This window comes from Petromyzon marinus, chromosome 44 (genome assembly GCF_048934315.1).
Source record: "Petromyzon marinus isolate PM22_M1 ecotype Great Lakes invasive population chromosome 44, UKy_Petmar_22M1.pri1.0, whole genome shotgun sequence".
NCBI classification, from domain to species: Eukaryota; Metazoa; Chordata; class Hyperoartia; order Petromyzontiformes; family Petromyzontidae; genus Petromyzon; species Petromyzon marinus.
Genome location: NC_133710.1, coordinates 5,945,327 through 5,971,055, shown reverse-complemented (window position 1 = coordinate 5,971,055; position 25,729 = coordinate 5,945,327). Strand labels below are relative to the sequence as shown.

Genomic DNA, 25,729 nt, shown 5'->3' with positions numbered 1-25,729 from the left:
GGGTGGGGAGGGGCTGGGTGGGGAGGGTGGGGCTGGGTGGGGGGTGGGAGGGGTGGGGCTGGGTGGGGAGGGGCTGGTCACCCCGTGGTGCCCTTATAAAACTCAACGTTTAACCTACTCACGCCGGCTTGTGCCCGCCCTCACAGTCGGGCATATTTGCGGAATACACCACGTGGTGCCGCCGTTGACCCTGGCCATTGACCGAGCAACCCAACGTTCCTACCAGCTCCCTCTGCAGGAATGTGTTAAAGTAGAGGTTATTATATTACGGTATTCCACAGAAATCACACGGCAAATTAGTCAATTGGAATTCGACACGCAGCAGCAATCGTCACCCCCTACTAGCAGCGGATCAATGCCTCAGGGTCACTTTCTAATTATCTCCAGAGTTCTCACCCTGGTGAAACAAAATTCAAATTGAACTTGGTGGTTTGAAACTGTTGAGACAACAAACACACGTGGTGTGGTTATTATACAGCTGGGTAGACATCCCTTGTCGACAGCCCTGCAAAGCCAGTGGTGGAAATTCCACATTCCTACAGTGTGGGCCGAGTCCATCCAAGGGACGACATTGACTTCCCCGCGAGGTGGTACTTATTTTATCGAACTCCCGGAGAGATGATTAAACTATTAAAGTTTTTATTTTACCAGGTAAGGCCCACTGAGCTGTATAGCTTTTTTTTTTTAAACGACCTGGCTGTCACAAATTGATAGTTCAACGAAAGTGGCTTATCACGTGGAAATGTATAGCAGCCAAATACTCTGAACGCGTGGTGATGTTGATTATTAATGTGGAGGGAATAAACGGAAGACCCGGAAAAAAAATCCACGCGACCACGGGAAAAGAGAGACACAAACTCCCAAATATACAGCAGGCGTCAGGGTCTGCGTTGAACTCACGACCTCCTGTATACCAGGCAAGGTAGTTAACATCTCGGGCATTTGAGCTCGCTGTTCCAGATGATCCCCGTGAGCCTGGTTCGTGGGCTCCACACGGGAAGTGTTTACACGGCCGGCATTTCACCGGCGATGCCAATTCGTGTTTTCCTTGGACCCAAAAAACCAATTTATAATTGCAATGAAACAAAGAACAAAAAAAATAGCAATTACGCGATTACGAGTAGCGGTGGGATTAAGGCGACTCTCGAGGGGGAAGGATCCCGAGATCGCTCCGAACGCTTCCCAATCGACCACGCGGACGTCCGGGGGGGGCGGGGGGGGGTGGCAGCGGGGGGCGACACCCGCGCGTGCGATGAGCCGTGAATCGTTGCAGGAGCCACGTGCAATCTGTAATTATTTGCCGTGTAATTATTTTTCATTTGAACTGTCAAACGGCGGCTCAGAAAATACAATCGGTGTGGGGGTGTGGGGGGGGGTTAGCGAGACATAAGCCGTCATTGTTTAGTCCAGTCCCAAGCCAACCGAACCCGAACGCTCCCCCCCCCCCTCTCTTCCGCGTTGGTGCCTTTTGTCTCAACGTCCACCTCCTGGCGTGCCGTCCCGTGGCGGCGCTTCATAGGTGGTCGCTAGTGGCCCACTTCCCACCACCCCCCCCCCACCCCCCCCAACAGTCTGTTAAGGCTGTTGGGGGGCATGTGCGCCCGGGGGGAGACAAAGGCGCGCGGGCGTGGTGATGACCTCGCCAACAATTCGTGTGCCGTGTCGGCCTTCATAGGTGTCCGCTAGTGACCACTTGCCCCCAGCAGTCTGTTAGGGCCACGTGGGGGGAGGGGGATCTTTGTTTTTTTGTTTGTTCGCATACAAATTACGGTCTTGTTGAAGGATGGATGGACTGGGCCCTGTCATAGCCACGTGGATTTCCCACCGACCGCTGGCTCAGGGGGGCGCCTATGGAGATCAACGAATCGTCATTAACAGCAGCCACGATGTATCCACTGCTGGGTGAAGGCCTCCGTCGACACACAGTTTCCACCTGTCCCGGATTTAACCGGGACGGTTCCGGTTAAGTCGTCTCTTGTGCACGGGTGCTGCTGACATGGATGTCGTGTTGAACTTTATCGCGGTATTCTGCACCAGCTCTTTGATGATTGATCCGGACAGATTGTGAAATAACGTCCCCGGTTTTTTACTGGACATCTGCCCTCCCCCCAAAAAAAGAGCTTCATAGCTCATCGGATTCCCGCCCCCCTCCCCCGGTCTAAAAATAAAGACTCTGTTTGGCCTACATTGGAAAATAATGTGGCAATCTTACTGCCTATGCAGAGGGAGTCGGGGTCCGCCTCCCCTTCCCACTGATCCGAAGTTGACTGAAGACTTCCACACTCTCAAACTGGCCGCTATAAAGGGACCCAACAACCCACTTGCTGCGCTGCCGTCTCGTGATCATCTCAACGGACCATCGGCGCAATGTCTGTGCGATCCACCAACCTTCACCATGACGAGGGTGAAATGCACCCCCCCAAGCCCCCCAACGAGATGCTACAGGAACACGAGAATCAGGAGCATGAGCAAGAGCGGCAATGTCGTCATCATTGAGATCGTGAGAATCTTCTCCACCATCTGTATCAGTATAATTAGCAGATTGAATCAGTATGAGCCTTTTCAGCAAAAGCGTCCGCAACAACACAACGATCATCATCGGAAGCTTCAGCCACGGAAGCATCGTCGTCACCATCATCAGCAGCACCATGGGGGCGAATTTTGACTTAAACCAAGAACACCATAGGGACGGTGAACTTGCCGAGCTGTTTGTTTTAAACATTTTTTTTGCTGCCAGTCTAATCGGGGTGAACCTTGCTGGCCACGGTCAACCTGTGGTGGTTCCCAGGTCTAATACTGGTAGGAACCTCCTGGTTACACCACCAGCCCACAGGGGATTATTGTGTCCGTCCGTCCGTCGTGCATCCAAAAATGGGAGGGGTGGGGCTGGGTGAAGAGGGGAGGGTGGGGAGGGAGGGGCTGGATGGAAAGGGGAGGGTGGGGAGGGGCTGGGTGGGGAGGGGAGGGGCTGGGTGGGGAGGGGAGGGGCTGGGTGGGGAGAGTGGGGAGGGGCTGGGTGGGGAGGATGGAGAGGGTGGGGCTGGGTGGGGGGTGGGAGGGGTGGGGCTGGGTGGGGAGGGGCTGGGTGGGGAGGGTGAGGCTGGGTAGGGAGGGGCTGGTCACCCCGTGGTGCCCTTATAAAACTCAACGTTTCACCTACTCACGCCGGCTTGTGCCCGCCCTCACAGTCGGGCATATTTGCGGAATACACCACGTGGTGGTGCCGCCGTTGACCCTGGCCATTGACCGAGCAACCCAACGTTCCTACCAGCTCCCTCCGCAGGAGAATGTGTTCAAATGTCTCTCGCGCGGTGGGAATCAAGGGGGAGGATAACAGTGTTCACGATGGTGGGATGGCACGAGTTCTCTCTCTCGGTGCCAGTTGCACATCTCCGTCGCCAGGGGGCGAGACCAGCCTTCTCGCTGGAGGCAGTGTACCCTTTTCTGGCAGAGTTGTGTTAAGGGTCCCGTTCATAAATGACGTCACGCGATTTTGGACGATTTTTTGACCCCCCCCCCCCCGTCACACGGCGTTACAGAAAGTCAGACCCCCGCCTCAAATATGGCGTCACAAAGATCTGCCCCCCCACCCCCCCAAAACCATATTTACATTTTGAAAATATAACATGCTTCGAATCGCTTTAAGCTATTGTCATTGTAGTGCGTATTTAATGTGGCGTTATAACAATTCTATATTTATTTAAAGTTGCGCATTTTGATGTGACGTCGCATTTCTCAAACCTCTCCCTCTCCTCGTCACACATCGTCACAAATGTCTGACCCCCCCCCCCCCCCCCCAGGTGCGTGACTTCATTTATGGACGGCCCCTAAGATGTTCAAGCAACCAAATATAAACCTCTTGCAAGGAATCAAGCGCTGCATGAACCACACGCGTCGCTCGTGGTGAACATGAAAACAAAACACGCTCTGATTTAATGAATGGCATTGTCTGTGAAACTCAGTGGCCTCCACCAGCGTCAGATCAGAGAACGCCGAGAGGCGACCAGTACAAAGACAATGCACCATCAGAGCACTGATAGCTCGCGGTGAGCAGCAATATCACGGGATACCTTTTTTGCTAGTATCAAAGTATGAAAAATACGAATAGGTTTTAGCCTTTATGGCAATAAAACAGGAAGTGTTAAGATATTTAAACGCCAAATAGATACAAGAATAGGGTTTTCCCCTTTTTTTCTGGCAACAGAACAGGTGTTAAGATGTTGATTTAAAGCTTTCGTGACTGCAGGTAATTCATATTCTTGGTTCTTTCGGTAAAGTCACGTAGAAGGGAAACAATTAAATAATAAAAATAAAGCCGTCTCTGTTGTGGACCAATCAGTTTCAAGGACAATTAATCATATTATCAGTTTTTTTTGTTTGCATTCTGACCACAAGCATTGTGGTTAACGCAGACATGATTCATTGTAAAAGGTTTCAGTTTGGTGTCTTAACATCTTAACACCTATTCTTGGTTCTTTCGGTAAAGTCACGTAGAAGGGAAACAATAAAATAATAATAATAACAACCAAGAATAGGTGTTAAGATGTTAAAACACCAAACTGAAACCTTTTACGAGGATTCACGTTACTGCATTAACCACAACGCTTGTGGTCAGAATGCAAACAAAAATCATACTCTGATAATAGGATGCATTGTCCTTGAAACTGATTGGTCCACACCAGAGACGGCTTTCTTTTGAGCCTCGTCTCAAACGGTGTTAGACCAGAGGACGCCAAAAGGCGTACACAGCCCGAAGACAACGCCACTATCAGAGTAATGAGAGCTCGGGGCGAGCAGCTACATCACGGGGCCTCCTTCAACACAGCTGTTTTGTTGCCAGAAAAAAACCGGGGGAAAACCTATTATCATATTTTGGTACTGGCAAAGGAGGTCCCATGAGGTCCCATTTTGTATCCTTCTCACTGCCCATAAGAGAGGGGGTGGGGGGTGGGGTAAGATCGCGTAAATATTTAAATGTGTCGTTAAACCAACCAACACCGGGACACAGCCTCTTAGTAAGCTTTGTCACGTAAACAGAACGTGCCAATTCGTTACTAAAACAGCACACAGGTTGCGTGTTGGAGAGCAAACCCACTACGTTTACAATTAAGAGTGCCGTGACGTTTCGCCAGTAATTACAACCAGCATCATCAGGCGGACAGCCAAGAGTCGTGGAGAAATCCTCCTGCTTCGTGCATAGAGGGATGCGTGCGATGGCGTTACCCGTGAGCCAATCAGGTGCGAAGGGTGGTGGCGGGTTCAACGACACGTTCAGCAGACCCACCTCTCTCTCTGCCCACCCCCCCCACCTCCCTCTCTCTAAGGCCTCGACACAGAGGCATTGGGTCTCTGTGTATCTATGTTGTGTGTCGCTCTCTCTGCTTTTGTGTCTGTCTGTGTGTCTCCGTGTCTGTGTTTTGTCTCACTCTCAAATGTAGTTCTACCTGATGACGGTTGCTCGTGTTGCAATCGAAACGTCGTACTCTATCATTTAATTTATTTTCTTTCTACGTGACTTTACCGAAAGAACCAAAGAGTAATTCCTGCAGTCACGAAAGCTTTAAATCAAGTTTGACACATTCATATATTGACGCGATTTCACCCCCCCCCCTCCCTCTATTATGGATAATATTGGTCGCGAAAGCCAGCTGCGTGTTAGGCCTTGTCACTGCACGGCGCTGCTGGAACGAGACCATTCACCTCCTCGTCCCTCCATGTAAAAACAAATTTTCACCGCATCCCATCAGCCACGCAGCCTTTCCTGGAGTAGACAACTTCAGCAGCATCGGTTGAACAACAAGCAACATTTTTTACTCTGGGACCAGTTTCGACATCCAATGTCTCATCAGCATTGGAGCAAATGCCGATGAACTGCCAAGATGTGTTACAGCATCGGCAAGGGGCCCCATCTCTTGTTAGATGTGCGTTTGTGTGGTCTCACACTACAAAGACAAAGATACCCCCCCCCCCCCCCATAGCCTCACGGGACTGTTGGGACAAGTGGGCATTAGCGAGCAGCACCTATGAAAACCGGTACGGCGCACGAGGGGGTGGGTGGCCAGCACCACACCCCACCGCCTTTGTCTCCCCAGTGGCGATGTGTTTACACACCGCACCAGGTACTTATTTGAGGCCGAGTCGACCTAGGGGAGGCCCAGGACAGGTTCAGATAATCGTCACCGGTGTTGGCCGTGAGCGGCAATCGAACTCTGTTCGTCTGGTTTGTAGCGCAGCGCGCTGACCGCTACACTACCGCTCTCCTACATACAATGATCGCCCGTATAGCCTGAACAGATTATTGCAACACGTACTGTTGAGCGAGCACCTATTAAGGCCGGCACAGCGCACGAGAGGGTGGTGTGTGATACGCAACACGGCCGGGCCGCCTTTGTCTCACCAGGTTATGTGCACCTTGAGGACACGTGAAGTGTCGAACGCCCGCTGGCAGGAGGTCACGGGGCAGACCCAGGTGTCACGGGTCGACTGAGATGACTGAGATGACTGGCTGATACTGTGCCAACTTGCTGTGCTTTAGCCACCCGGCGCTCCGCTCGTTGTTGTGAGCGTCGCTCCTCCGCCCTCTTTTGCTGTTGGAGGGCGACTACCTCCAACTGCCCAGTAGCAGCGTCCTTCACGAGCCTCCTCCACAGAGGCCGATCTTGACACCGCTGGTACCAGTCATTGGCAAGTCCACTCAACTCCACATCCTCCTGTACCACATCACTCCATCTCTTCTCTAGCCCGTGCCGCGCCCGTTTAGCCTCACCGGCCGAACAAAAGCTGTTTGGGCATGCGGCGATTGGGCATGCGGGCTACATGGCCCAGCCAACGCAGCCTTGCTTGCCAGAGGAGCTCACCAATGGGACTTTGTCCAGATCTTACACACACAACCGCACAAATGCTACTCGTTTTAGGCCAAGTCGCATTAGAGGAGGACCCCAACAGCAGGTAAGATATTCGCCGCCGATGTTGGCCGCGAGCGGGGACTCGGAACTCGGCTCGCCAAGTTCGTTGCCGCAGGAAGCTGCACGTCCCACGGTCCCAACCGACCCGCGCGGGCTTTGCTGCACACAGGAGGCCCGACCTTGTCGCCGGGTCGAACTCGGCCCACTCTGTTGAGCGGGGGGGGCAAATGTCACGGCGCCGGAGGTCAACAACCCTGGGCGAGGCGTGCGGGCGGATCGACCACGGGCCATGAGGGCCACCAACTACCCCCAACGCCTTGGCCATGGCACGTTCCCACGTAATATGCCGTTGGTATATTTAGTGGGAACGTGCCATGCCCCGGCTGTGGCACTTTCCCACTAAATATGCCAACGTTGGCTCAACTTTGGCTCAACGTTGGCTCAACGTTGGTATATTTAGTGGGAACGTGCCATGCCCTGGCTGTGGCACTTTCCCACTAAATATGCCAACGTTGGCTCAACGTTGGCTCAACGTTGGTATATTTAGTGGGAACGTGCCATGCCCCGGCTGTGGCACTTTCCCACTAAATATGCCAACGTTGGCTCAACGTTGGCTCAACTTTGGCTCAACGTTGGCTCAACGTTGGTATATTTAGTGGGAACGTGCCATGCCCTGGCTGTGGCACTTTCCCACTAAATATGCCAACGTTGGCTCAACGTTGGGACCGTTAGGCCAGCCAACTTTGGCCAAGCGTTCAACGATTACCGGGTTCACGTTGATTTTGCGAAATTCGATTTTGGTTGTTACGATCCGTAAAATATCGTGCACTTTCATTCCCGTGTCTGCGCAAACACGCGCTATGGCCATGGGCAAAGCAGTTTTTTTTTCCCCCAAGCTCCGACGTGCACCCGGCTTAATCCGCACACGAGGTGGTCATCACCCTCAACCATCCCAAAGGTCACGATACAGAGAGAACACACAGAATCCACAACCGCATACATTATCAAACTTTTTTTTTTATTTACCATACCATGGCCGCAGTAATCGGCTAAACAACATTTATACTTTATAAAACTGTAACTGTTACATAAATAAAATTAATATCACAGTGTCGCCTTTTCTTCTCCTAAGTTATTTTTTTAATGTGGGGGGTTTTTTTTCTCCATTTAATAATTTTTATCGATTTTTTTCTCAGCTTTTTTTTTCGTTTTACTCTGTGGAACATTTATACAGAGTGGGGGGGGGGGGGGGCGGTGGGAGGGGAAGGCGGGGGTGGGGGGAGTGCGTGATTGAATTAAAATGATAATAAATAACACATTTGTTTTTTTTTAGATACAAAGTGAGAGAGAGACAGATTTTGTACAACTTACAGCCACAAACATCACCTAACACCCATGCTGCTGCGGCCGCTCTGAGTGTTGGTCAGCCCCCCCCCAAACCCTCGCGTCATTTTCAACCTCTCTCCCTTGCAACTTTCAAACAAAGAATTAAGACGACAACCAAATTCCACTTCTTAATTTGTAAGCATAAAAAAACACTGACGTTATTATTTGTATTCACTATCGTTTTGTAATATATATCTTTATATAATTTTGTTTCCCTTCCTGTTTAATACAGGGCGCGAGCACGCACGCAAGCGCCAATTTCTGTCCAACACGGATAACGTCGCTACCTGCCAGCTGCCCCCGCGTCAAAGAGAACGGCGCAAACCGCTGAGAGACCGGATAAGAAAACAAATGAAACGTGCGTTGAGGAAAGGAACACAGGGAAGGTAAGGGGGGGGGTAGGAAATGGATAACCGTCAAATTTCAACCAAACCGTACAGCAAATTCAAAATAACGAGTTGACCCAATTCTCTTAAGTCTTGAACTTTCTCTTTAACCCTTTCCCGTTCCCGAGACGTCTGCAAGTCGCAGGGTGTGGGTATCTCGTTCACCGCTGAATCTCAGAACACGCCAGTGGTTCAGCGTTCATTTTATTTAGAGAAGCGTAGCGCCGTTTTTTTTTAAAAAAAGACACTGCACTCACCGCAGAAAACCGTAGCGACACGACCGCTCTCTACGATAGCTGGCGCCAAACTGTTCCACACGCCCTCCCGCGTGGCCCTGTGGTAAGCCTCGCTACCGATAAAGTTTATTTTACTTTAGTTTTTCTTCCGGTTCCTTTCCGATGACATATGTACGTCGTCGTAATGGGAAAGGGTTCAAATTGACAGCCCCTGACGATCGCAGGCTCCAGTCAGTCGTGGCCTGAATCGGCGTAATTTGGACAGCAATTGGTTGCCGATTTAGTCGAAGTCGCCGAGTCTGGAGGAGTGGCTCCCACCCTGGTGGTCCCCGCGCGTGCGCGTGCCTGGTCTGCGGACCCCGTTACAGACGCTGTCACGAGTTGGGAGTTAAGCTTGAACATTTTTGAACAAACAAAAAAAATAGAAACGATTGGTGCAACACAGCGGTCACACGGTGGTCCGTCACAAAATGAAATAAAGAGTTGAGGGTTTTCGCCTTGGTCCAGATACAACGTCGGGTTACCCCTGGTTCCAGTCGATGACATCTGCGGAATTTCAGTCAAGTTTAACGCGCCCCCCGTGGATTTCAGTCAGATCGACTAAAGCAAGTCAAATAAAAATTACAACACTGCGTTGACTAAATATCTTTTCTCCCGTCAATTAAATTTTCGCCGGCAAGCTAAAAACACTGTGCCGCTGAGGCCACAAAAAGAGGCAACAGACGGGCAATCAGGGGATGAAACTCAAGGAACCGGGAGGGAGGGTGCGGCGGTGGGGGGGAGAGGGGAGGGGGGTGGGGAGTGCCCCCCATTCCCACTTTCCTATTTTGAAATCTGACAACCAGAACCGAAATGTTAGAAGAGGAGCTGCCCACAAAGCAGCCTCTGTGCAATCTGCAACGCGTAGGGGGAAAAGGAGTTGGGGGGGGGGCGACGGAACGATACAGCATTGTTAAAAACAAACCTACCCCACGACTAAATAAATAAAAATAAAACAATCAAGTGATGTCCAGCTGCGGGAAGGAAAATAAAATAACAAACGCACTTAACGAAAACTGCTGATAGATCGCTGGAGGGCGGGGGGCGGGGGTCAAAGGTCGTGGTTTAGCCCCTTCGTGAGTTCAGCAGCACAGCTGGGATCCCCCTTCCTCGTCCTGGATGGTGATTGGCCGAGCACCGATGGCGGGAACGTTGTCCTTCAGTGCGCCTGATCAGACGGTGTTGTTCAGGGTGAGAGAAGGGGCATTGTGGGGGGGGGGGGGGGGGGGGGGGTTCCACCTGGATTCTGGAGTGGTTTTCACAAAATCACAGGAACGGAATCGACAAACGCTGCCCCTGGAGTCTCGCACAAACGTGTCCCTTGCGTTCTCTTATTTACTTATAGTCAACTTCGTCTTCTTGATATTTTCACACGTAAAAAATAAAAATAAATTTCAGTTCCCCTCCCCTCCCCCCCCCCCCCCAAAACGATCGTGAAAAATAAAATAATTCGACGTATAAAACCGGCCGCGGCATTGAGGTTGTCAGATTATTATTTGGAACGAGGAAACAAAAATAAACGTTATAATATCATCATCATCATAATAACAATAACAGGAGCGAGGCGCGTGGCTGGGGGTTGGAGTCGCGGTGTTCGTCGCGATGTGGGACAGACTTTCGTGGTGGCTGAGGAGGTCGGAGTCGATTACCGAACTACCGACAACCACCATACCCCCAACCCCCCGGGCCTCGTTCCGTTTTTTTTTTTACGAAGGACAATACTGTACTGTAGAGGCTGTGTAACAGTCTGTGCGATCAACGTCCCCACACACTTGGATACAAGATGCCACGCGATTACAAACGAACACACCGACTAAAGAACACAACTGAACAAAAAACGGAGGGAAGGGGGGGGGGGGGTGGTGGTGTGGGAGGGAAACAAAGAAGCGGAGAAATCTCCAACCTGCGACGACGACGACACAAGAGAACGTAAATATTAATGACTTTCATTATTTTCTCACGGTGTTTTTTTTTTTGTGTGTGTGTGTTGTCCTTCGTCACGACGATCCCATGTGTTACTACCATCGTTATCATTTACATTTTTTAAAGTCACAATTCTAATTTACAGGTCCCGCCGCCTTTCTCTCGGAAGCGGGCCGATCATAAATACAAGTTGACGCGCTCGCCACGTCGTCCCCCAGACGTCCCCCCACGACGTGCCCGGCACCACCGTGCCCCCACCCCAATTGCCGCGCACATAACCGGCTCAACGTTCCTAAAGCTCCCCCCCCCCCCCCCCCCCCCCATGGCAGCCAATCATAATTATTCTGCATAGTTACATCGTCTGGCTTTTTACTGATTGGTTGACTTGCTTCTACTGCCGTATTCGACAAGACAAGGAGAGGGAGGGGGGAGGGGTAGAGAAAGAGGGGGGGGCACAGACATCATTTAACAAGTCGGCCACACCGCTCCCCACACCCGACCCCCACCCCCAACCCCGCCTTGCCCCTCTTCCCCTCTCGATAAACTGAACCCCAATTAAGAGACCGCCCCCCCCCAAACCCCCAAATAAAAATCCTAAAATTCTGGCAGCCCTAACAGTGCCCCCCGCCCCCCACTACCTTACCCAGAAACTCGACAGACTGTAGTCATTCTGATATGTGCCATGTGCCCAGCCCCAACGGATTCAAGTATGTTATTCTTTTTATTATAAATTAATATACTTTTTACATTAATTACTTCAAACCTTTCATTGTTTTTTTCTTATGTGTGTATCAGGTTATATACAGTATATGGTAATGCACATTATGCACACTGGCTTTCCCTGAGAGTGTACTTCTCAATGACGCCTAGTTGATGTGTTATAACGGTTCGTGGTGCCGCGTGTCTTGTGGTTTACATTTGAAGATGACATTTTTTTTGAGTGTTTTTTTTTGTATTTTTTTTTCCGACAATTTTTTTTTACGTTTTTTTTGTTTGTTGTTAGTTTTTCGCCGTTTTTTTTTTGTGTGTGCGCGTGTGTTTAATCACCGTTCAAAGATTACAACTCTGCGCGTGTGACCCGATATTTCTGTTTTTTTAAGTTTTTTCTCTATATATTATGTTGTTGTTGTTGTTGTCCGGCGCCGTGGCACACACATCAATCGGCGTACGCCATCTCTCGGAGGTAACATCTTTATTTTGTTTGTTACGCATTGCTGCTGTAAGCTTCAAGTCAGGCAAATGGAGATAGGAATTATTCTCTTTTTCTTTTTAAAGCCTTCTATAATGTTAACAGGAGGTATTTTTGCTTATTAATATCATCATCATCCGTCGTCCGTCGTCGTCCATCGTCGTCATCATAATCATCATAATCGTCGTCGCCGCTGACGCCACGCACATTTGGTTTTGTGTTATAAAGTCGATCAATCGACCGCGCCGTCGGTCGCGACCCCCATGGCGCTCGCCCGCTTTGCCCCCCGTGGAGACGGATCTTCGACGCGGACGCCACGCAACGCCCGCGGAGATTTGTGCCGGCGAGCGAGGGTGGGTGGTGGTGGGGAGGGGGGGGGCTGGGGGGGGGGCTCCTACTACCCCCCCCACACCCCTGCCCCCTCCCCCCGGGAGGTAAACAGGAGCGAGAGAGAGCGAGAGAGAGAGTGAGAGCTTCGCGGCAGGAAACGGCGTTTTGCGATGCGGACGCGGGACCGCCGAACGGAACGCGGGAGAAGCGCGAATGAAACGAAGGTCCGCTTTTCTGTCGCTTTTCCGTCGCTTTTTCTGTCGCTCTCCTGTCGCTTTCCTGTCGCTCCTGTCGCGAGACAAGAGCGACGAGGCAGAGAGAACTTCTGCTGGGTGGGAGACCGTGCGAGGTCCCCTTTCATCGTCGCGTGTCCCGGTGCTGCTGCCGGCTGAGGTGGGCGGGGGGGGGGAGGGGTACAAAGCGTGGTTCGCGCGCGCGCGCGGAAGGTCGCAAAACGACAAGTGAGAAGACGCGGAGGCGGACGGGAGGAATGACGAGGTGGCGGACGGGAGGAATGACGAGGTGGCGGGGGGGGGAGGGCAGAACGAGGTGGACGAAGTTAAACGACAAGGGTGAAGCGTTGGACAGGCACGCGAACGCCGGCAGTCGGTTTTGAAAGAACCCCAAACGCGCAACGCAAAAAATAAAAACTTGTTGACGATAAGCGCGAAAGTACGCACCAACGCAGACGAAGAGGAACGATGAGGTGGCGAAGAAAGTAAGGAAACGATGAAACGGGAGTGGGGGACGTACACAGCGAAGGGAGCAGCAACGCGTGACACCCGCGGAGAGTTGAGAGAGATGCTCGTGGTGACAACAACGGCAGCAACAACCGTGGTGAGTGACGACGATGAGAACGATAAATTATGAAAAGCAGCGGCGAAGGAGAGGAGGAGAAAGTAATGAAGATGACGGCACAGACGAAAGGCCGAGCGACGATCGGCTTGGACCTCTCTGGGAAGTCGGTGGGAGGGGGGGGTGGCGGTCGTGGTCAGAATTTGGCGGAACGATTCTCACTCCCTCTCGAGCGGAGCCCAGTGCCCGCGTGAAAATGTCAAAGGTCAAAAGCGTCGCTTTCGTCTTTGGTGGGGGCGGTGGAAATCAGCGCTGGAAATTCCACGGCCCCATGGCCGGGGGCCCGTATATATATCCAAAAACCAATCGCTGTCGACTTCCCGCGCAGGGCGGTTCTTTATTTCATTGACCCAAGCGAGTCACGATGGGCCGAGTTTGGGGGTGGGGGGGGTGATTGAACTCGCGACCTCCAAAAACCGACGGGGCCGAGCGACTCCGGGCGAGGTGGAAGGAGAGCGGCGAGCGCTACCGAGGGACTGCACTGCCGCAGAGCGCCGGAGTCTCACCTCCACAGTCCTCTGAGATTTCGAAAAGATCAGAATTATCTTTGCGGTTCGAGCACGCCGTCCGTCGGAGTCACAGGCCGAGAGTCGTCATCATTATTGTCGTCGTCATTGTCGTCGTCGTCGCCGCGTTTATTCAACATCACTCAAATACTGTGTTTCCGCGGACCGTTACCGCGCCCGAATCATTCGCGCGGAGCGATCCATTCACAGGTACCCCCGCCGACGCAAATCGGGAGATGCCGACGGGGAAACCGTCACCCCTCGCTCGAAGGCTCGACGCGTCTCCCATCGAACCTCAATATCCGCTTGCCAGAAATCTCCCGACGCTCGCCCGCCCTCCCCCCAATGATACGGAACCATCTCGCTTCCATGATATCCGTCGCAAAGAAAGTTGGGGGGGGGGGGGGGGGTTCAGTGAAAAGGAAATCAGCGGGGTGTCTAGAAATGGATCGCCCAGTAGTGTTTCCCATGATCTACGCTTGGCGCCTTGCCACCATCATCGGCGTCATCGCCGCACGTCGTCGCGGTGCGGTAACGCCGCGTCACCACCACCATCGTCGTCGTCGTCATCATCGTGGTGCGGTAACGCAGTGTCACCACCACGACCATCGTCGTCATCATCGTGGTGTGGGTAACGCCGCGTCACCACCATCATCGTCGTCATCATCATCATCGCGGTGCGGTAACGCAGTGTCACCACCACCACCATCGTCGTCATCATCGTGGTGCGGTAACGCCGCGTCACCACCACCACCATCGTCGTCGTCGTCATCATCGCGGTGCGGTAACGCCGCGTCACACCACCACCATCGTCGTCATAATTGTGGTGCGGTAACGCGCGTCACCACCATCGTCGTCGTCATCATTGTGGTGCGGTAACGCCGCGTCACCACCATCATCGTCGTCGTCGTCATCATCATCGTGGTGCGGTAACGCCGCGACGCGGAGTGGCGGTAGCCCCGCGCGCCGCTCTCTCTCGTGCTCCCGCGGTGCTTCTCTCTCTCTGTGGTGTGCGACGTCGCGATTTTGAACCGGAGCGTAAGGAGAGCGACGGGCGGCTAACAATCCGCTGTGAAGTCACGACACCACACCTGCACTTGTAAACAAAGCAGCGTGGTTAAGGTTTGCATCCTATGCAGGTAGGAGGACGGGGTTTGGGTGCCGGGGTTCGTTTTTTGAGTTCGTTTCGTCACTTTTTGTCGTTTTTTTTTTTTAAAACGATTCCGCTGCCTCGCGATTTATACGCCAAGAGGCCTGGTCCGGTTAGGGCCACGCTGTTTGCTCCAAATCCTCGCGCACGTTGAGCGGGCGGGCGGGCGGGCGAGCGAGCCAAACGAGCGAGCGGTGGTACGGAGATCGGCGTCCACCGCCCCCGTCATTGCCATCGTCGTCGTCATCATCATCATCATCGGAGGGGTCCGGACTTGCGCTCGGAAATCAGGAATGTCGCCTGGGCCCCGTGTCAGCATTAAACGTGATTTCAGTGCCAGAGGGGAGGAAGAACAAAAACAAAACGTGGACAAAACAAAAACCAAGAAGAGGCAACGGCGGTGGACCGTCGTTACAGCGGCGTCGACGGCGGCGCCGCTTTGGCGCCGGCATTGGCGCCGTCAAGTTTGCTTCGCCGCGTCCCGGGAGAGATCGGCAACCAACAACAACAAAAAACATGAACCAAAAGTAAAAAATACTTTACCGGAGCGTGCAAGCTACGTGTGGGGGTATATATAACATTTATATATATGTATAGGCTTCAGAGTTGCTCCGCCAAACACCATCACCGGTGCGTCATCATTGATCTGTACATGTAAACAGTGAGTCTTCAGGTCGTCCCACACGCACGATCATCGCCCTCCTCCTCCTCCTCATCCTCGCAGCACGGCCGTCGCCCCCTGGCCGCTCCGACACGGCGGAGGGGGGGGGGGCCGAGGGGTCAAGGAAGGAACCCGGCTGCCGCCGATCGCCGCCAAACGCCGGCGTCAGCCGAAGCGCTCGCGCACCAGCAGCATGAGCTTCTTCTTGCCCTTGTACGTCTGTTTGAGGCCGTCGAGGAACTGCGCGAACTGCGCGTGGCCGTCGGGCGCCAGCAGGAACGCCTCCCGCGCCTTGCCCAGGAACTCGACGAACTCCCCGTAGTGGCGCGGCGAGATGTGCGTGAGCCGCGAGTGCGCCGTGCTCACGTACGCCGCCAGCGTCGCGTCCAGCAGCTGCCGCAGCGGGCCGCCCTTGTCCGCCGCCGCCGCGGCCGCCACCGACGCCGCCGCGGCCGCCGTCGACGACGCCGAAGCGCCGCCCCCGCCCGCCCCGCCGCCCCCGCCGCCGGACTTCCCCCGCGGCCGACGCGGCCGCGGCGGCCGCGGCCGCGGCCGCCGCGGCCGCGGCCCGCCCCCGCATGGCGGCGCCGAGCCCCCCCGGCGAGGGCAAGCCCGGGAGGCTGGCGGCGCAGCGGCGCAGGATGTCGGACAGCACGGTGGCGCACTGCACGCCCTTGACCACGAGCGGGATCATGGCGGCGAGCTCCTGCTTGCCCAGCGAGTGGCTGAGCGCGCAGGCCCACAGCACGTCGTTGATGGCCGGGTGCGTGTCCTGGTTGTACGCCAGGCTCAGCTGCGCCATGGCGAGGCTGGCGAGCTTGTAGGCGCGCAGCGGGTACCCGCGATGCTCCATGTAGCGTGCCACCGTGAAGAGCTGCGCGTGGCCCATGCCGGAGCCGCCGCCGCCGCCGCCGCCGCCGCCGGCGCCGCCGCCAATCCCCACGCCGATGCCGATGCCGCCGCCGCCGCCGCCCACGGAGCCGGCGCTGGCGGCGTCGAGGACGATCTGGTAGGCGGTCTCGAAGGCGACGGGGTCCTTCTCGCACAGCGTCAGCGCGGAGAGCGCGCAACTCTGCGGGTCTTCATGGCGCACTGCAGCGCCAGCGTGCGGGCGCACTGCGCCAGCTCCTCGCGCTGACCATAGTCCAGGCTGAGGCGCAGCGCCGTGGGCGGCGAGAGCACGCTGGTGGCCACCAGGCTGGTGGCCTCCGTCGGGGTGAAGAGGGTGTACCAGCTCTGCATGATGCTCACCAGCGCGCACACGCCTGTACCCCCCCCCCCCCCCGCCGCCACCCCACCGGTGACAGAGAGAGGGAGAGAGAGCGAAGGTGGATAGGGAGGGACATCAGCACAGGGGAGACAAAGGCGGCCGTGCTGACCTCGCTAACTTAGCAACCCCAACTGTGCATCATCGCTGTACAATGACAGTGTAGTCATAATAACAATTTACAGCCCTTAGTCAATCCACTGATGGACGAGGGGCCTCCACACGGAGTGCCAGTCGAAAGGGGGGCGGGGGTCATTGTCTGACCGTTACCTTCACCCAGGCTGCTCCGTTGTGAATCGGTGACACAGCGACCCAGAAGCGGCCTGGCTGTCACTCCGCCACTGACGGGAAATGGAACTCAGGTGGCCGGTGTTCGTGACGTGAGTGCGTCGGCCCCGTGAAGGCGAAGCGGCACGTGGAGTGAGCTCGCCAAGCGGGGGAATCTCTCTAAGCGATTCCCCCGCCGCCAGCAATGGGAACGACGGCTCGGGGGAGGCCTTCATCCCAGCACCGGGTAGATCCCGGTGATGGCATGGAGGCGGCGACAACGACGATTGGCAAGCGGGTTTGGCGAAGGACGAGGTGGGGGGGGGAACGGGGGGGGGGGGCAGAACCGGCGACGCCGCAAACTCACCGACTTCCGTGGCGCAAGTGACGAGCCATCGCACCATCTCCCTCCGGCGCCAGTTCAGCGTGGACAGCGTCATCCGCATCACCTGCACACGCGCGGCGTGGCGATCCCTGCGTCACGGGCGACTCACGAGTTTGGGCAGCATGGCCACAAGTCGCACCCGCTGTGCCTCGGCTTTAATGTATCTCTGTGTATCTCTATGGGTCTCTACGCGTCTCTACGCGTTCACGATATGGTCTATAGTTCGGCTTGCATGGCCACAATGGCACCGCTGTGCCTTGGCTTTTGATCTCCACTGCGACCATATTCGGGTGCCGAGTGCTTTGGGCACTCGCCGATATCAAAGAGGCTCACAAGTGACCCTGACAGGGGCCGTTACAATCTTCTTGTTTCGTGCGGCTGCTGATGTAGATGCAGAGCAACAATTACGATTTCACATTCAGCCGGTCAAGCCAGACAACCCCGTCAGGAGCAGCGGAGTCGATCATCCAGTGATGTCTCCTTAGTATTTGTTATATATGTTGTACTGTCGGTTCTGGATGATGACGGTCGCATACTGGAGAGTTGTCCAAATTTTTATTTTACCAGGTAACAATATTTATTTCGATTCACTCCAGCGCTGTCCTCCAGACAGTCTCGTCCCTTCACCTGATGAAGGCCACTTGTGTTGTGGCCGAAACGTCGTGAGAATATTATTGTGTTATTTTAATTTATCAATTTATTATTTTATTCTCATTCTACGTGACTTTACCGAAAGAACCAAAGAAGAACATTTTTTATGTTACCAGGTAAGGCCCACTGAGCTATTAGCTTCATATTCAGAAGCGACCTGGCCACGAACGATAGCTCAACAAAGTGGCTTATCATGTGGAAATCTAAATAAATGTTGCATAATGTCCCCCCCAAACCACCCGGCAATCTCAAAGCTGTGGGGGTGGAGGGGGTGACGGGGGTTGGTGGGTCACGGGGTGATGGGCGAGACCTGTAGGCCCAGTTCGAGTGCCACGTTGAGCAGCGTGATGTCAGGCAGCCCGTCGGCCGGAGTTCCGATCTTGAACGCGTCCTGAGCCAGCTTGAAGAGGTGGGACGACGAGTGGATGTGCTTCTGTATGGAGTCCAGCACGGCTCGCAGTCTTATCACGTCCCCTGCGGGCGGACGACGAGACGAGGAGAGGAAGGAGGGGGGAAAAAAAGAGGTGGTGAAATACGAAGGGCAAAAACTAGATCCAGGGGTCGGCAAACCTGCGGGTCCGGAGCCAACATTGCGGCTGTTTAGCTGCCCCCCCTTGCGGCTCTTGGCTGCCCCCCCCCCACCCCCCCTTGCGGGCAGCCGCTGAATGAAAAAACATATAAAAGCAAATCTTAAACGTAATTTAACGTAAAGCTAATTGATTAAATATGGCAGGGAACGGGGTCACTGTGGATGTCTTGGCGACGACAAAATCTACGACAGATTATTCCATCGCCTGCTTTGTTGATTTAAGTCAGATTGTGTTTGTCGTCAGCTGGTATGTTTTGTGTACAAGGAGCCCTGCTGCGTGTGATGCGGCTCTCATAACTAGATTGGTGAAAGACAAAAACAAATGGCTCTGCCTCTTATTCTTCTCTGAGAGGTTGCCGGACCCCCTGGAACTTGACAAACTCTCCTCAAGCCTTCTCGTGGCTAGCAGACATCACTGGCGTCTCGGCTCGTGGACACACTGCCGCCGCTGTCATCATCCCGTGCGAGAGTGGAATATCCACTGCTGGATGAAGCCCCCCCCCCCCCCCCCCACCCTCCGTGCCGCTGTCGCCAAAAGGAACTCGGGAAGGGAGCGAACGAAGTGGAAAAATAACAAAACCAAGGACAACAAATAAACCCCAATGCGTGGAACGCGTCTCGTAAAAGTGAATGCCAAACCAAGTGTGCTCGTGCATGCTTGGTTAGAGCGTGCGTGTGTGCGAGAGCGTGCGTCAGCGCATGTGTGTGCGTGCGTGCGAGCATCCGGGTTCCGCCAACCAAAATGACGGTCTGCCGGACGGTGAAAGTGGACGAGTGGCTTCCGAATCGCGCAACACAAAAAACCACGTGCCAACGGCGGTAAAAGGGGACAAAAATACCGCGTGATGGAAGGTGCCCCCCCCCCCCCGCCGCTCCCCCCCCCCCCCCCACCAGTCCCCCCAAACCACCAGGACTGGAGCGTAACCCGTGAGCTCGCACGCCGCACCGGTCAACGCGCAACATGCCGCGAGGAAGCTAGTGCGTGCGTGCGTCCGTGTGTGTGCATGGTTCAGCGGTCAGCGCTACGCTGCACTACGAACCCACCATCGAGTTCGATTCCTGCTCACGGCCAACACCGGTGACGATTATCTGAATCGGTCCTGAGCCTCTCCCCTAGGTTGACTCAGCCTCAAATGAGTACCCGGTGCTGTGTCAACATTTTCATCAAGGAGACAAAGGCGCCGGGCGTGGTGCTGGCCACCCACCCCCCCCCCCCCCCCCCCCCGTGTGCCGTGCCGGCCTTCAGAGGTGCTCGCTAAGAGCACTTGCCCCAACAGTGTGCAAATGCCATATGGGGGATCTTCATCTTTGTGTGTGTGTATGTGTGCGTGCGCAGCGTGCGTCCGTCCGCGTGAGTGCGCGTGCGTGCGGGTTTGAGCTGCGGAGAGCGGGTGGGCACAGCGGGCTGGCGCGCTGTGCCAGTGTGTGTCGTAGCGATGCGAGGGTGTATCGTGCCCCAGTAAGTCTCCATTAAAAACGAATTTCCTTCGAACTGCTTTGTGTGTTTCAGTTCGTTGTCCTTCCCCCCCCGCCCCCGGACCCGGACCTCTGATCCGCACGGCGAAAGAAGTTCAACGCGCAGACGCGCAAGCGGCGCATGCCATACCGGCGGCTGCGCCGGTGCTGCGTGGGTGCCGTACCCTTGGCGGCGGTGAGCATGGTGGAGGCGAGCTCGCACTGCTGCGACTCAATGTGCGCCAGCGTGAACCAGCGCGGGTAGCGGTTGGGCACCACCGAAGGGATGTGGTACGGGTGAGACGCCTCGCCGGGGCCCGCCGATGACTCCAGCACCGGCAGCCTGAGGGGGCAGCGCCACAGCGTTACCGCGGCGATCGTGGTGGTGATGACGACGCTGGCGGTGACGGCAGTAGTGGTGGTGGTGGTGGTGGTGCAAAGGTTGGCGCACTGCGCTGGAAACCAGTGTTACCCGATTTAGAAACCCGCGCTCGCTCTACACCAGTGATGATTACCTGAACCGGTCGTGGGCCTCCCCTAGGTCGATTCAGCCTTAAATGAGTACCTGGTGCGATGTGTGAACATCGCCACGAGGGAGACAAAGGCGGTCGGGGGTGTGGTGCTGGCCACCCACCCCCTCGTGTGCCGTGCCGGCCTTCACAGATGCTCGCTAACAGCACTTGCCCCAAAAGTCTGTTAAGGCTATACGGGGGGCCTTTGTCTTTGGTGGTGGTGATGATGGTGGTGGTAGTGGTGTTTGGAATGTTGGTCATAGTCGTGATGGTGGCAATGTTCGCGGTGGCGGTGGTGGTGATGACGTTTGCGGTGATGGTGTCGATGTCAGCGGCGATTGTGTTTTGACGCTTGTGGCAATGTTTTGGCGACGTTGGCGCCGTCGGCGGTCGCTGCGTTCGACGGCGGTGGCGGCGGCGAACTTTGCTGACGTTCCCGGCGGCGTCTCACCGCATGGCGCGCAGGGCGACGCGGTAGGTGAGCTCCGAGTCGTGCGGCAGCAGCGCGGTGAAGAGGAACTTGGCGAAGGTGTGCATGGGCACGCTCTCGCGGTGCACCACCTCGCCCAGCCCGCTGTACGGCCCCGCCTGCTCGCGCACGCGGTCGTCGCCAAAACGCCATCGTCAGCGTCGTCATCGTCGGTTTCCGACATCGTCGTGGACAACATCATCGTTGTCGTCGTCGTCGTCATCGTCGCTATCATCGTTACTGATAGCACAACAGATATCGTAATCATACGGAGGTGGTCACTGTCATTACCATGGGGTATCGTCGTCGTTGGCAACGCTGTCATCACTCATGATCATCATCACCGACGTCCGCATAATCATCATCGGCACCGTCATTGCCAGCAATATCATCAACACTCCTGACATCTTCGCCATCATCATTGTCATCGTCGTCGCCGTCGAACAATCAACATCATCAACGTCATCAACAATGACGTCGTCGTCGTCATCATCATCATCACTCCGTGGGACGAGGGCTGTGACTGTGGGCAGCACGAACCCTGCAGCAGCAGCGTGGCCTGGCGGCGAAGCACGCCGATGAGCGCCGGCGTGAGCTGCAGGTCGCCCAGTCGAGCCAGCAGCTGCTCCTCCTGCCGCCCCACCTGCACGGGGTCAGGGGAAGCGTGAGGTGAGCGGGCGGCAAACTACAAGTCCTAGGCCAGGGGCGGGAATTTTAAGGGTCAGCAATCTTGTAACGTTGGCGAGGTGTAGTTCAAGGGTCATTAGGCTGGAGATGTGATGTCAGGGGTGGTACGCGAGTGAGCGGTGAACGAGACTTCAAGAGCAGTGACCGACCACCGCTCTCGCTGGGCTCTCGCCAGGTCTAAAAAAACATATTTCAGTCTATCCGGAAAGCCAATCATCACATGCGGTCACCAAGTAACACAAAACGATTCTCCGAAGGGTCAGGGGTCTCTCAACACACACGCGCTCATAACCTACACCTCGTCGTTCATCGTCACACTATGCGGCAGAGACACACTGCCGGGAAGAACACCGAGCAACCAGGAGCCATGGGGGCAGCAGCAGCAGCTGCAGCAGCAGTGGATGCAGGAGGGCAGCAATAGACCCAAGAGGAGGCAGTGGGGGTTGGCCAACAAGAGACAGCAGGAGATACTGAAGGGGGTAAGGAGACACAGGGGGGCAAGTAGCAGAGGGCAACAGCAGACGGATGAGTAGGGTGGCAGCAGTGGCGGCAGCGCCCCACCTTCTCCTGGGCGTAGAGGCCCTCGGGCATCGTCCTCTGCTGGCCGAGGCCGAGCAGGGCCACCTCGACGGCCAGTGCGAGGCACGAGTCGGGCGACACGCCGCCCACGCCCTCCCACCAGGGCCACGCGTCCGAGCCCGCGGCCGCGGCGGCCGACAGCGGCAGGGACGGGCCCGAGGAGGGCGGTGGGGGGCCGAAGAATCCGCTCACCCCCTCCCAGGGGCACGCAGGCTCCGAGGGGTCCCCCGCCGTGCAGGCCGTCGATCCCCTTGGGGTCCCCACCCAGGGGGTCTGCGGACGGACGGAGGGGCGGGAGTGATCGTTGGCGTCGCCGGTTGGCGTCTGTCGCCGGTTGTCGTCTGTCGCCTGTCTGGGGTTCGAGGTCTCTGCCGCGTGCGTCCGGTTGTGAGACATTGCGCGCGGGTGGAGGCATGGGGGGTGCGATTATCATCGTCGTGATCGTCATCGCCGTCGCAGTCATTATCTTTTGTCTGAATTAATTAAATCGCTGTCATGCGACCATCAACAAACGTCAGATATACAGATATCGTAGATGGAATTTAGGCAGCAGCGGCAGTGTCGGTGTCGGTGGTTGTGACAGTGTTGGTGACAATGGTGTGGTGTTAATGAAAGTTGTGGTGGTGACTGGGTTGGCGAGCTCGCACGCCGCACCGGTCAACGCGTGACATGCCGCGGACATCCCGCTTGGAGAGGAAGCTGGTGCATGCGTGCGTGTGTGTGTCTGTGTGTGTGCATAGTTCAGCGGTTAGCGCGCTACGCTACGAACCCGGCTGCCCGAGTTCGATCCGTGCTCATGGCCAACACAAGTGACGACTATCTGAACCGGTCCTGGGCTTCCCCTAGGTCGGACCCAGCCTCAAAATGAGTACCTGGTGCCGCGTGTAAAAAGTGGCCCCTGGCCACTCAACCCTTCGTGTGCCATTCCGGCCTTTCACAGGCGCTCGCTGAAAGCACTTGCCTCCAAAAGTCTGTTAAGGCTATACGGGGGGGGGGCGGGGGGGGGCGTCTTTGTCTTTGGTGGTGACAGTGTTGGTGAAATGGTGGTGGCGGTGTTAGTAATGGTAGTGGTGACGGTGATGATGGCGGTGTTGGCAGCAACGGCGCTGTTGGTGGTGGCGATGGAGCGGTGTGGCTGTCCCCTGGGGTAGGGGTTGGGTGGGGTGATGAAGGGGGAGCACGGGGGGGGTGGGGTGAATGGGGAGGGCCGGCGCTGACCGCTCGTCTTGGACGCCGCTGCTGTGCGACGAGCCGACGGCTCCCTCGGTGAGCGTGGTGAAGAGGCAGCCGATGGGATCGAGGGGATGTCCCACCCACCCCTCCACGCTCGTCACGGACGTCGTGCCCTTCTGCAGGATCTCTGCGGGGAGGGAGCGGCGAGCGGGGTTGGTGGGGCGTGGTGCGATCACGAGGTGATGTCACCGCCACTCAGAATCAGAATATTTATTTATACTGGAGGAGGAATCCGATAAGTTATAAAGCTCTTTTTCAGATGTCCAGTCGGGGCAGATCAGAAATTTACAACAAACAGTACAAAAGTACGATAGCAGTGCAAAGTATAGGAAAGGCAAACAAAAAACACACAAACACAACTAAAATGATTTTTTTACCAGGTAAGGCCCACTGAGCTATTGGCTTGTTTTTCAGAAGGGACCTGGCCAAAGATGATGGCTGAACAAAGTGGTTTATAATGTGGAAATTTATAGCAGAAGCCAAATAATACAATCTAAATGCATTTTTCAGTGGGCAGACGGTGGCTGTCGCTGCTGCTGCTGCTGCTGCCGCTGTTGTTACTGCTGCTGTTACTGCTGCTGCCACTGACGCGTGTGGACACGTCAGCGGGCAGGCCCACCTTTCTCCTGCCGCCTGTACAGCTTGTGCTGGCGCTGCTGCTGCAAGCGCAGCGTGCTGACGATGGCGACGGCGAGACGCAGCGCCTCCTTGGGGTAGCCGTGCGAGCGCAGCGCGTCCACGCGGGCACACGCCGTGGGCACGTGCTCTACTCCGCGGGGGGGGGGGCGGGGGGGGGGTGGAGGGAACATGGAGAAACAAGGTGGGGAGGGGGGGACACACGGGGAAACACAGGGGGAGGGAACACGGGAGGGTGATTGGGAGACACAGGGGTCACACGGGGGTTTCGTGGAGAGACAGGGGCGTGAAAAGGGGACACGGGGGAGGGAGGAAATGCCGGGTTAAAGTGATGACAGAACGCTGTGTGGATTTGTACACTGTGTACATGTGACAGCATCTGAAGTCATAGAGAGGTGGTTTTATAGACAGTAAATCATAGGTCTCTGTGCGAGTCAACAGGTCCCTATGAGGGTCTAGGGGTCTGTGTGAGTCTACGGGTCTTAGGCAGAGGAGGAAGGCATCGAGTCTGGGGCAGGGAGATGACAGCACTGACTAAAAATCCCATTCCACAGTCGGCGAGCAGGACCGCCGCCTCACCGTTCCACAGGGGTCGTCCTCGGGGGTCAAAGAGGGGGTCGTCGGCGTGGCGACAGTTGCCGTGGTAACCGGGGTTGCCCAGGATGCGCTGGAGGTGGCCGTCCTGCCAGTGCAGGCCGCACGCGTCCACCGCTCGCGAGAACACTGTCCTCCGGCCCCTGGACAAGGGGTCTGCGCAGGGGGGGGGGGGGGCGAGGGGTCAAGAGGTCATCAAGAGGTCAAGTGGTCAGCGCAAACAGCAAAGTTTCACCGATGATGTCTCGTAGTGTGTCACGTCGCTGATGAGATGCCGGGAAAATCGAACCGAGGGCTTCATCCAGCAGTGGATCAATCTTTTTTTTTTGGTTTTTAAATCAGGGTCAGTGACTGCAAGCACAAAAGTTGAAAACGCCAAACGCCAAGCAACCAACAGCACCACTGAAGTTGAATATATACATGATGTATACACGTTCCTTGAACTGAGCAAGGTTATGGAAACTTGGGGAAAAAAAGAGAAGAGGCTGGGAGGAAGGAATTCCAAAGCGGAGCAGAGGGAAGAAGACGAAAGACAGCTGTTGTGACCTACAGTGTGGTGAGTTACTGAGCGAGTGGGTAAGTGGGTAGGTGAGTGAGTGGGTGAGGGAGTGGTTAAGTGAGTCAGTCAGTCACAACCCATGGCACCTGGGTCTGTCCCGTGACCCTCTGCCAGTCGGCGTTCAACACTTCACGCGGTCTTAAAAGTGCACATAGCCTGGCACAAGCGCTGTGGTGACGTGACCGCAACTTAGTGGCGGATGGCGGTTGTTGTTGTTGAGTGTTTAAGCGAGTGTGTGGGTGGGTGGGTGGGTGAGTGGGTGGGTGAGTGAATGGGTGGA

At 55.5% G+C, this 25,729-nt stretch overlaps 1 protein-coding gene across 1 annotated transcript in view; it reads right to left on the bottom strand.

The window, feature by feature from the left end:
* Positions 1-12,564: 12,564 nt before the first annotated feature.
* The window catches only part of LOC116951984 (zinc finger SWIM domain-containing protein 5-like), a 100,131-nt gene continuing 86,966 nt past the window's right edge, over positions 12,565-25,729 (bottom strand). The window contains 12 exon segments of the mRNA XM_076073970.1: positions 12,565-15,977; positions 16,120-16,649; positions 16,652-16,831; positions 17,468-17,549; positions 18,447-18,610; positions 20,366-20,523; positions 21,144-21,278; positions 21,701-21,804; positions 22,410-22,520; positions 23,609-23,787; positions 24,280-24,426; positions 24,876-25,046. Of these exon segments, the coding sequence (XP_075930085.1) occupies positions 15,732-15,977; positions 16,120-16,649; positions 16,652-16,831; positions 17,468-17,549; positions 18,447-18,610; positions 20,366-20,523; positions 21,144-21,278; positions 21,701-21,804; positions 22,410-22,520; positions 23,609-23,787; positions 24,280-24,426; positions 24,876-25,046 (2,207 nt within the window). The 3' untranslated portion in view covers positions 12,565-15,731.